This window comes from Ranitomeya imitator, chromosome 1 (genome assembly GCF_032444005.1).
Source record: "Ranitomeya imitator isolate aRanImi1 chromosome 1, aRanImi1.pri, whole genome shotgun sequence".
In the NCBI taxonomy this organism is placed as follows: domain Eukaryota; kingdom Metazoa; phylum Chordata; class Amphibia; order Anura; family Dendrobatidae; genus Ranitomeya; species Ranitomeya imitator.
Genome location: NC_091282.1, coordinates 902596467 through 902609036, shown reverse-complemented (window position 1 = coordinate 902609036; position 12570 = coordinate 902596467). Strand labels below are relative to the sequence as shown.

The following is a 12570-nucleotide window of genomic DNA, read 5'->3' as shown; positions in this document are numbered from 1 at the left end:
AACTTCTATTGCACATGACCCCGGCTGCAAGGTGTCTGATAGCCTGTCGAAGTCAACTCAACCTCCGTCTATGAATGAACTTCAGCTACAAATACGAGCTGTCAGAATTATGGAATACCTTACAGCTTTATTAGATAATACAATTGAGCATTTTGAACATGGACTCTACGGGACACACGTAGTTGTAAAAGATGATATAGGTCAGATAAGAGTAAACTTGGCTCAGTGTTTGTAGTCCACTTCTTATAGATGAGAATTCTCTTGATTAATAGAAAAGTATATATTGTAATTGCTTTAGCCTATATGCTTTTGGATTGTTTTTTCTTCTTTCTCATATGTAATACTTCATGAAAACTCAATAAAAAATGTAGTTATATATAAAATACCCCAGATAGGAACTTGTCAGAACACAAATGCTCACCTGAAGTTCCTGTAATTCCACAACTCGCAGGACAAAACTTTCCAGTTGCTGGGTTTGCACTAGGGTAAGTTGAAGTTCATTGGTTATCCGTACAGGCCTTTGCAGCTCTTCCGGCCAGTACCGCTGACACTTTATCTTCCCACCTTCCATTTCCTGGGTCATCATGGCAATTACTGTGGAATTCTGCTCCCATACCATCTGCCAAAAATCTGAAACTGTACTTGGAAGAGGCCCCTGGCATGCAATATATATGAATTCATCATTGCCCACTGGCATCTTGATAAAACTTGCATTGATGTAGCCTTCCTCTGATCCTAGTGGTACTCGGGTAGAGTCATCTGTAACAATAATCAATATAAGTAATTTACCCAAAATGGTAGTTAGTGATTGAAGAAAATCAGTCAGCAGGTTTTTACTATGTAATCTGAGAGCATCATGATGTTGGGACAAAGAGCCTGATTCAAGCAATGTGTTACTTACTGGGCTGTGTTTTGCTATTTCAATACAACAATGTTTTATCAGCAGGAGATAATCATTACAGGACAAATGGCTTTGTGCCTCCTAGTCCAACCGCACCCTAGCACTATACAATGTTCACAGAAGTCTGTGGTGTGGGTGGGGTTATAAACAGCTTAACAACTGAACACTGCTACATCTACTGCAGAGAAAATGGTGATTCTACAACAATTGCTGCACCCAGTAAATTAAGTGATACATCGCTGGAATCCGGGTCTCTGTCCTCACATCATTGTCTTATCTGATTACATAGCAAAAACCTGCTGACAGATTCCCTGTAACTACAGTGCTATGTAGATTTCTGGGTATTATGCTAAGGCCTCCTTCACCCCTAGCTGTCTGCTTTCCCTCAGCTGGTTGGGAAAATGAAAGCAGACCCCACACCATTTTTACTTATTTATTTAATACACTATATACACACACAGCGGGTGCTGATCCAAACTTCCATCAGCATTGCCTGGTCTTGCTGATCACAGGGAGACTAGGCGACAATGATGAGTTTCATTCAGCACCCTGCGCCTGGGGACAACAATAACTGTACTGCTTTTTCCTAGGTGCCAGTACATGTCACACTGATAACACACGGATGACATCATCAGTGTGCACGTGTGCTGCAAGCATCATAGTCCGTGTGAAAAAAATGACATTTGCACACCACCATTGAATACAATGGGGTGTGCTTGTGTTCGTACTTGCGGTCCTTAAAAAATGGACCGCATAGAGATGCAAAAAAACAGACGTGTGAAAGGGGCCTATGAAAGGCTTACTAGAAAGTTTAATGAAATCTTTAAAAACTGGAACAAGAGATTGATAATACAGCATCATGTATGAGGGTATAAATAATCTATTCTTCGAGTAATAAGGAGGGATCAATCAAATGAATGACTTACATGGAAGGATATTCTTGTATCGGTTTTTCTTTTTGTTATCTTTAATTTGTCCTATCAGGCATTCATCCACTGGTTTTAAATCTTGTAGATCCTGTGGATGTGTAACAGGAAGGGTGGATGAACTACAGTATTTTCTAATTTTAGGAAAATTGTTTTATCCTCAAAAATGTAAACATAAAAAACACATAAATAAAAAAAGAAATACAATTACTGATAAAATCACACAAGGTAATTCCCAACATTCGATATCAAATTAAAAATGTAGAAGCTGTAAATGAAAAATCATTTGCTGTGTCTTAGTTTTGCCATGTACATGATTAGTAGCCACAAACACCTGCTGCATCTGGCAGAAAAGCTCCAGCAGCAGAGCCCTGTGCCCTACTGCAACTGGTAGAAAAGCTCCAGCAGCAGAGCCCTGTGCACTACTGCAACTGGTAGAAAAGCTCCAGCAGCAGAGCCCTGTGCACTACTGCAACTGGTAGAAAAGCTCCAGCAGCAGAGCCCTGTGCATTACTACAACTGGTAGAAAAGCTCCAGCAGCAGGGTCCTGTGCACTACTGCAACTGGTAGAAAAGCTCCAGCAGCAGAGCCCTGTGTACTACTGCAAGTGGTAGAAAAGCTCCAGTAGCAGAGCCCTGTGTACTACTGCAAGTGGTAGAAAAGCTCCAGTAGCAGAGCCCTGTGCACTACTGCAAGTGGTAGAAAGCTCCAGCAGCAGAGCCCTGTGCACTACTGCAACTGGTAGAAAAGCTCCAGCAGCAGAGCCCTGTGCACTACTGCAAGTGGTAGAAAGCTCCAGCAGCAGAGCCCTGTGCATTACTGCAACTGGTAGAAAAGCTCCAGCAGCAGAGCACTGAGCATTACTGCAACTGGTAGAAAAGCTCCAGCAGCAGAGCCCTGAGCATCACTGCAACTGGCAGAAAAGCTCCAGCAGCAGAGCCCTGTGCACTACTGCAACTGGTAGAAAAGCTCCAGCAGCAGAGCCCTGTGCACTACTGCAACTGGTAGAAAAGCTCCAGCAGCAGAGCCCTGTGCACTACTGCAACTGGTAGAAAAGCTCTAGCAGCAGAGCCCTGTGCACTACTGCAACTGGTAGAAAAGCTCCAGCAGCAGAGCCCTGTGCACTACTGCAACTGCAAGAAAAGCTCCAGCAGCAGAGCCCTGTGCACTACTGTGTCTGGTAGAAAAGCTCCAACAGCAGAGGCCTGTGCACTACTGCAACTGGCAGAAAAGCTCCAGCAGCAGAGCCCTGTGCACTACTGTGTCTGGTAGAAAAGCTCCAACAGCAGAGGCCTGTGCACTACTGCAACTGGCAGAAAAGCTCCAGCAGCAGAGCCCTGTGCACTACTGTGTCTGGTAGAAAAGCTCCAGCAGCAGAGCCCTGTGCATTACTACAACTGGTAGAAAAGCTCCAGCAGCAGAGCCCTGTGCACTACTGCAACTGGAAGAAAAGCTCCAGCAGCAGAGCCCTGTGCACTACTGCTTCTGGCAGAAAAGCTCCAGCAGCAGAACCCTGTGCACTACTGCAACTGGTAGAAAAGCTCCAGCAGCAGAGCCCTGATCATTACTGCAACTGGCAGAAAAGCTCCAGCAGCAGAGCCCTGTGCACTACTGCAACTGGTAGAAAAGCTCCAGCAGCAGAACCCTGTGCACTACTGCAACTGGTAGAAAAGCTCCAGCAGCAGAGCCCTGTGCACTACTGTGTCTGGTAGAAAAGCTCCAGCAGCAGAGGCCTGTGCACTACTGCAACTGGTAGAAAAGTTCCAGCAGCAGAGCACTGTGCACTACTGCAACTGGTAGAAAAGCTCCAGCAGCAGAGCCCTGTGCATTTGCCCTCTTACTGCATCAGTCAGAGCCTTGCAGCAGAGACCAGTACAATTATAAAGAGCTTCTAAAGGTGTGTTTCTCGCAAAAAAGGAACATGTAGAGTATACTGATTATTACCTCAAACTCCTTGGTTGGCACACCTTGTTCAAGCATACTGTGTATCTGACGTATGACCATCTTTAACTTATTTCCCGAGTACCGGCCCAATGGCAAGACCTGGACTAGTGGCAAGGAGGACAGTCTTTCACTTGTCACTTTGAAGCTATCTGTAACAAGAAAAATGCAAAATGCAAAATTAGCACACTGTGGAACTAACATAATGGATCTTGGAAATCATTAGAATGTCACATATCACTAAGGCTGGTTTCACACTTGTGTTGGGCAGAGCTGCGGAGGGCTGCGTACTTCCTCCGTTAAGCCCCGCCCACTACGGCACCTCTTCCATTCAGCTCTGCCTACGTTGGCATGCGTCCTGTGTACCTATCTGTAACAGTGGGTACGCAGGCCATGGGAATGTATGCGGATGCCTCCGCATGCGATGTTTGGACGCTGCGCCCACCGCAACAAATTTGATGCAGTTTGGCGCGTCAAAACAACGCATGCGGAGGCATCCGCATACATCCGCATGGCCTGCGTATCCAATGTTAACCCTTCACCCCAAAGCCTGTTTTCAACATTTTTTTCAATTCTGACCACTGTCACTTTATGAGGTCATAACTCTGAAACGCTTCAACGGATCCTGGTGATGCGGAGAATGTTTTCTCGTGACATATTGTACTTTATAATAGTGGTAAAATTTCTTTGCTATGACTCGCGTGTATTTGTGAAAAAAACAGAAATTTGGCGAAAATTTTGAAAATTTTGTAGTTTTCAAACTTTTAGTTTTTATGCCCTTAAATTAGAAAGTCATATCACACAAAATAGTTAATAAATAACATTTCCCACATGTCTGCTTTACATCAGCACAAATTTGGAAACACAATTTTTTTGTTAGGAAGTTACAAGGGTTAAAAGTTGTCCAGCGATTTCTCATTTTTACAACAAAATTTACAAAACCATTTTTTTTAGGGACCACCTCACACTTGAAGTGACTTTGAGGGGCCTATATGATAGAAAATGCCTAAAAGTGACACCATTCTAAAAACTGAACTCCTCAAGGTACTCAAAACCACATTGAAGAAGTTTATTAACCCTTCAGGTGCTTCACAGGAATTTTTGGAATGTTTAAAAAAAAAAAAAAGAACATTTAACTTTTTTTCGCGAAAAGGTAACTTCAGATGTTTAATTTTACCAAGGGTAACAGGAGAAATTGGACCCCAAAAGTTGTTGTACAATTTGTCCTGAGTACGCCGATACCCCGTATGTGGGGGTAAACCACTGTTTGGGTGCATGGCAGAGCTCAGAATGGAAGGAGCGCCGTTTGACTTTTCAATGCAAAACTTGCTGGAATTGAGATCGGACACCACACCGCGTTTGGAGAGCCCCTGATGTGCCTAAACAGTGGAAACCCCCCACAAGTGACACCATTTTGGAAAGTAGACCCTCTAAGGAACTTGTCTAGATGTGTGGTCAGCACTTTGAACCCCCAAGTTCTTCACAGAAGTTTATAATGTACAGCCGTAAAAATAAAAAATCTTATTTCTTTTCACAAAAATGATCTTTTCACCCCAAATTTTTTATTTTCCCAAAGGTAACAGGAGAAATTGGACCCCAAAAGTAGTTGTGCAATTTGTCCTGAGTGCGCAGATACCCCATATGTGGGGGTAAACTACTGTTTGTGCGCACGGCAGAGCTTAGAAGGGAAGGAGCACCGCTTTAGTTTTTCAACGCAGAATTGGCTGGAATTGAGATCAAACGCCATATCGTGTTTGAAGAGTCCCTGATGTGCCTAAACAGTTGAAACCCCTGCAAGTGACCCCATTTTGGAACCTAGACCACCCAAGGAACTTATCTAGATGTGTGGTGAGCACTTTAAACCCCCAATTGTTTCACAAAAGTTTATAATATAGAGCTGTGAAATTTAAAAAAATCTTTTTTTCCCCAGAAAAATGATATTTTAGCCAGCAATTTTTTATTTTGCCAAGCGTATCCAGAGAAATTGGACCCGAAAAGTTGTTGTGCAATTTGTCCTGAGTACGTGGATACCCCATATGTGGGGGGGGGGGGGGGAACCACCGTTTGGGCACATGGTAGAGCTCAGAAGGGAAGGAGCGCTGTTTTGGAATGCAGACTTTGATAGAATGGTCTGCGGGCATCACGTTGCGTTTGCAGAGCTGCTGCTGTACCTAAACAGTAGAACCTCCACAAGTGACCCCATATTGGAAACTAGACACCCCAAGGAACTTATCTAGATGTGTTGTAAGAACTTTGAACCCCCAAGTGTTTCACTAAAATTTATAATGCAGAGCCGTGAAAATAAAAAATTTTTTTTTTTCCACAATAGTGATTTTTAGCCCCCAAATTTTTATTTTCACAAGGGTAACAGGAGAAATTGGACTGGAAAAGTTGTTGTCCAATAAGTCCCGAGTATGTGGGGGTAAACCACTGTTTGAGTGCAGGGCAGAGCTCGGAAGGGAAGGAGAACTGCTTGACTTTTTCAACGCAGAATTCGCTGTAATTGAGATCGGACGCCATGTCGCGTTTGGAGAACCCCTGATGTGCCTAAACAGTGGAAACCCCCCCAATTCTAACTCCAACCCTAACCCCAACACACCCCTAACACTAATCCCAATCCTAACCATAACCCTAACACACCCCTAACACTAATCCCAACCCTAACCACACCCCTAACCCCAACACACCTCTAACCCTAATCTTAACCATAACCCTAACCACACCCCTAACCCTGACACAACCCTAACCCTAATCCCAACCCTAACCCCAACCGTAATCCAAACCCTAACCCTCACTTTAGTCCCAACCCTAATGGGAAAACGGAAATAAATACATTTTTTTAATTTTATTATTTTTCCCTAACTAAGGGGGTGATAAAGGGGGGTTTAATTTACTATTTATAGCGGTTTTTTTCATAGCTGATTTTTATGATTGGCTGCTGTTACACACTAAAAGACGCTTTTTATTCTAAGAAAATCGTTTTTGCATCACCACATTTTGAGAGCTATAATTTATCCATATTTTGGTCCACAGAGTCATGTGAGGTCTTGTTTTTTGCGGGACGAGTTGATGTTTTTATTGGTACCATTTTCGGGCACATGACATTTTTTGATCGCTTCTTATTCCGATTTTTGGGAGGCAGAATGAACAAAAAACATCAATTCCTGCATTTCTTTTGGGGGGGGGGGGGGGCATTTATACCGTTCCGCGTGAGGTAAAATTGATAATGCAGTTTTATTCTTCGGGTCAGTACAATTACAGCGATACCTCATTTATATCATTTTTTTATGTTTTGGCTCTTTTACACACTAAAAAACTATTTTATATAAAAAATAATTGTTTTTGCATCACTTTATTCTGAGAGCTATAACTTTTTTATTTTGCTGTATGGCAGCTTTTTTTTTGCGGGACAAGGTGACGTTTTCAGCGGTACCATTTTTATTTATATCCGTCTTTTTGATTGCATTTTATTGCACTTTTTGTTCGGCGGTATGATGATAAAGCATTGTCTTTTGCCTCGTTTTTTTACGGTGTTCACTGAAGGGGTTAACTAGTGGGATAGTTTTATAGAGTGGGTTGTTAAGGACGCGGCAATACCAAATTTGTGTACTTTTACTGTGTTTTTTTTATTTACATAAATAAATGTCATTTTTTTTTTTTTTACTTTATAACATTGTCCCAGGTTGGGACATCACTATATACAGTCAGATAGCTGATCTGACACTTTGCATAGCACTATGTCAGATAAGCGATCTGACAGGCAGTGCAGGAGGCTTGCCGGCACCTGCAAGCCACCTCACTGCAGGACCCGGAAGGACCCCCGAGGACATTTTAGATCCGGGGTGTCCAGGGAGACCACGGGAACAACGCGATCGCATCGCGGTGTTTCGGTGGGAGAGAGCAGGGAGCCCCCTTCTCTGCGAGATTGTTCTTTATGCCGCTTTCACTACTGACAGTGGCATCAGAGGGGTTAAATGCCCATGATCGGCGCTAGCACCGATCGTGGGCATTGCTGCGGGGTGTCAGCTGTTACATACAGCTGACACTGGCACGCGATCGCCGCGGTGCTCACTGTGAGGCCACACGATCATGCCGCCGTACTAGTACTGCCGTTTGCGCAAATGCAGTTTCTGCAGAGCAGTACTAATACGGTGCATGTCAGGAAGGGGTGAAAGATAGGTACGCTGGACGCATTCCGACATAGGCGGAGCAGAATGGAAAAGGAGTGGCAGAGGGCGGGGCTTAACGGAGGAAGTACGAGGAAGTAAGCAGCCCTCCGCAGCTCTGCCCTTCACAAATGTGAAACCAACCTTACCCATTGGTATATTGTTTTATTACACTTGCATAATCACAATCACACTGATATAGCATATAATCTATTTGGAGGAGTGGAAAATAAAATCTTACCAAAAGAACAGCAATTTAGTTGCACGTTATCACTTTTTGTTTCAATTTTGCCTGTCTTCACGGTGTTGGATTGTGGTGGCGATCTGAAAAGACACAACAAGCAGATCGTAATTTTGCACAATAAAGAACCATTGATAATGACCACGTATAACAGAAATGTTCTATATAGGTTTTATATATGAATGTGTATGGGGAAAAAATAGGTGTACAAATGCTATAGCAGTCTGCCTTATGCATCATTCAGATGTCCCTGTTTTTTTCTTCCACAATATGATTTAGTTTTCTGTTTTTACCATCATTGTTTCATCCATTCTTCTAGCATTAAGAGAAATCCCAAGCATCTCCTGTCATTAAACCGTAAGAACACAGACAGCACTCGGATGGATTTTACTGGGTGAGTTTGATCCATGACTTGGATCAAAACCATGGATATATGAACGGCCTTATAGACTGAAATATGAATGTTTTCTAATCCTGGATAATATGGAAAGAACAGGTCTGTGAAAAAAGGACATTTAATGTAGTCTTAAGATCACCTGTACATTTAGTGGAGCAGTACACCTGAGTGGATAAAAACAGTGTGCTATAGGAAAAGACACTAACAAACAAGTTGTACTGTCTATGGTATAAGTATTATACAAATGTCAGCTTTATGCCAGGATCAAATGTGAGCATGGCAATATACCAGTCACCATTCATTCTCACCATTTTGCTTTCTATATACTGTACATACCATGTTTCAGTTGAATTGAAGGTCATTATTTGTGGGAACACCCAACCAGAAGAACCACTTTCTGTTATCTGTATGTGCAGTTTTTGTGCAATACCAAAGGTGTACATATGGATGCTTAGGACCACATATAAGACATTCAGAGGCCCCTTCCTCATGCTATACCCTATCCCTCCTAACCTCCTATTGCTGTTACATATAGGGGGGTAGTTGAGCATGCACATGGTTCACCGAAGGCCGACAGTTATTGCATACTAGATGGTGGCCTGATTCTAACGCATCGGGTATTCTAGAACAGAGGTCCCCAACTCCAGTCCTCAAGGCCCACCAACAGGTCATGTTTTCAGGATTTCCTTTGCATTGCACAGGTGATGCAATTATTACCTGGGCAAGACTAAGGAAATCCTGAAAACATGACATGTTGGTGGGCCTTGAGGACTGGAGTTGGGGACCCCTGCTCTAGAATATGTATGTAGTTTATTTATGAAGTTTTCAAAATAATGTAATTTATACAAGGGATTTGGCCGGCTGCGACCAATTAGCGAAGCGTGGTTCAAATTCCGCTCCAATTCGCAAACGGACTGTGACTGTTGCTGATTGTTCGCGGCCGGGCGTGACCAATCAGTGAAGCCAGGGCCGGCTCCAGGTTTTTGAGGGCCTCGGGCGAAAGAGTCTCAGTGGGCCCCCCTCTTTAACACATACCACGATTCATGATGCACAGATACAGCAGAGAAATATAGCACAGCCAAGTAGTGTATAACACAGCCACGTAGTATATAACACAACCCACGTAGTATATAACACAGCCCACATAGTATATAACAGCCCACATAGTATATAACACAGCCACGAAGTATATAGCACAGCCCACGTAGTAAATGGCACAGCCACGTAGTATATTGCCCAGCCACGTAGAATATTGCCCAGCCACGTAGTATATTGCCCAGCCACGTAGTATATTGCCCAGCCACGTAGTATATTGCCCAGCCACGTAGTATATTGCCCAGCCACGTAGTATATTGCCCAGCCATCTAGTGTATTGCCCAGCCACGTAGTATATTGCCCAGCCACGTAGTATATTGCCCAGCCACATAGTATATTGCCCAGCCACATAGTATATTGCCCAGCCACATAGTATATTGCCCAGCCACATAGTATATTGCCCAGCCACATAGTATATTGCCCAGCCACATAGTATATTGCCCAGCCACATAGTATATTGCCCAGCCATATAGTATATTGCCCAGCCACATAGTATATTGCCCAGCCACGTAGTATATTGTACAGCCACGTAATATATTGCACAACCAAGTAGTATATAGCACAGCCATGTAGTATATAGCACAGAGACTTAGTATATAACACTGCCCATGCAGTATATAGCCCAGGCCACGTAATATAGAGCACAGCAATGTAGTATATTGCCTAGCCACGTAATATATACCACAGCCACGTAGTATAAAGCACAGCCCACATAGTATATAGCACAGAGATGTAGTATATAACAGCCCACGCAGTATCTAACACAGCCCACGTAGTATATAGCAATGTGGGCACCATATCCCTGTTAAAAAAAAGAATTAAAATAAAAAATAGTTACATACTCACCTTCCGTCGGCCCCTGGCCCAGCCCAGGCGTTTACCGATGCTCCTCGCGACGCTCCGGTCCCAAGAGTGCATTGAGGACTCGCGAGATGATGATGTAGCGGTCTCGCGAGACTGCTACGTCATCATCTCGCGAGACCGCAATGCATGGATTGGACAGTCGCGAGGAGCGGGAAAGGCCTGGGCTGGATCCGGGGGCCGACAGAAGGTGAGTATATAATGATTTTTTTATTTTTTTTTATTATTTTTAACATTAGATCTTTTTACTATTGATGCTGCATAGGCAGGATCAATAGTAAAAAGTTGGTCACACAGGGTTAATAGCAGCGTTAACGGAGTGCGTTACACCATGGCATAACACGGTCCATTAACGCTGACATTAACCCTGTGTGAGCGCTGACTAGAGGGGAGTATGGAGCGGGCACTGACGGCAGGGGAGTAGGGAGCAGCCATTTCGCGGCCGCACTGTGTCTGTCGCTGATTGGTCGTGGCCGTTTGACCGCGACTAATCAGCGACTTAGACAATTATATAGTAGATGCATGGGCACCTTTAGGGATCTAACCTTACTGTTTTTTGTAGTAAAGTAGGACTATTTTTAAAGGTGAATCATCTTCATTTATTTGTGATATGTTTCACATACTTAAATGTGCTGCCTATTAGTGGGAAACCAAGTCCGTAGAACTCCACTGACTGCTTAAATTACTGTTCCTCTCTGTGTTTATGGTTCCAGCTCATCAGAAAGTCTATGAGCCCATACTGGTTTCTGTGTACTGGATCATGTATTCTCTATTGAGCTCATACATTACTTTGTGCATGAGCCCCTGAAAGCGAAGAGTTAAGTGTTTTGAGAGATCAGTGGGGGTATCAGAACTTAGACCCCCACCACTTTTCAGCACAATTAAGTATAGAAAACATCTAAAAATATTTTCATTGAAAGGGTAGCTTTCATTTTCACATTTCTGTATTATAATTTCCTTACCTTTTAGCCCCATTATTGTTGCTATAAGATCTCATGTCATTTACTTTGGCTGGCTGCAAATAAAAGACAATGGTAAGGGATATAAATGCTATAATGCATTACTAGGTTTGAGTGTTAAATTCCTTTCAAAAAGCTTTTGCCTTAATTTAACCCCTTCATAACATACAGTGAAGGAAATAATTATTTGATCCCTTGCTGATTTTTTAAGTTTGCCCAGTGACAAAGACATGAACAGTCTACAAATTTTAAGGGTAGGCTAATTTTAACATTGAGAGATAGAATATAAAAAAAAAATCCAGAAAATCATATTGTATAAATTATGAATTTATTTACATTTTGCAGTGGGAAATAAGTATTTGATCCCTCTGGCAAACAAGACTTAATACTTGGTGGCAAAACCCTTGTTGGCAAGCACAGCAGTCAGACGTTTTTTGGAGTTGATGATGAGGTTTGCGCACATGACAGGAGAAATTTTGGTCCACTCCTCTTTGCAGATCAACTCTAAATCATTAATATTTTGAGGCTGTCACGTGGCAACGCGGAGCTTCAACTCCCTCCGTAAGTTTTCTATGGGATTAAGGACTGGAGACTGGCTAGGCCACTCCATGACCTCAATGTGCTTCTTTGTGAGCCACTCCTTTGTTGCCTTGGCTGTAGGTTTTGGGTCATTGTCTTGCTGGAAGACCCAGCTACGACCTATATTTAATGTCCTAGTGGAGAGAAGGTTGTCACTCAGGATTTTACAGTACATGGCTAGATTCATTCTCTCATTGATGTGAAGTAGTCCTGTGCTCTTAACAGAGTAACAACCTCAAAACATAACATTTCCACCTTCATGCTTGGGGACAGTGTTCTTTAGCAGCATTTCTTCCCTTCTTAAGCAGGGGGACCTAGCGGGCACTGCAGGATTTTAACGGCGTAATGTGTTAGCAATGGTTTTCCTGGCGACTGTGGTCCAGCCGACTTGAGATCATTAACAAGTTCCCCCGTGTAGTTTAGGCTGATCTCTCACCTTCCTCATAATCAAGGATACTCCACAAGGTGAGATTTTGCATGGTGCCCCAGATCGATGTCGATTGA

At 43.1% G+C, this 12570-nt stretch overlaps 1 protein-coding gene across 8 annotated transcripts in view; it reads right to left on the bottom strand.

Annotated features, from left to right (window-relative positions):
• PTPN13 (protein tyrosine phosphatase non-receptor type 13) overlaps positions 1 to 12570 on the bottom strand; it is a 376092-nt gene that overhangs the window by 18052 nt on the left and 345470 nt on the right. For all 8 annotated transcript variants that reach the window (XM_069743364.1, XM_069743366.1, XM_069743365.1 and 5 more), the window contains 5 exons: positions 11491 to 11543; positions 8176 to 8258; positions 3772 to 3920; positions 1828 to 1918; positions 422 to 759 (listed from right to left, as the gene is read on the bottom strand). In XM_069743364.1, coding sequence (XP_069599465.1) covers positions 422 to 759; positions 1828 to 1918; positions 3772 to 3920; positions 8176 to 8258; positions 11491 to 11543 — 714 coding nt within the window. The remainder of the gene's footprint in view (positions 1 to 421; positions 760 to 1827; positions 1919 to 3771; positions 3921 to 8175; positions 8259 to 11490; positions 11544 to 12570) is intronic.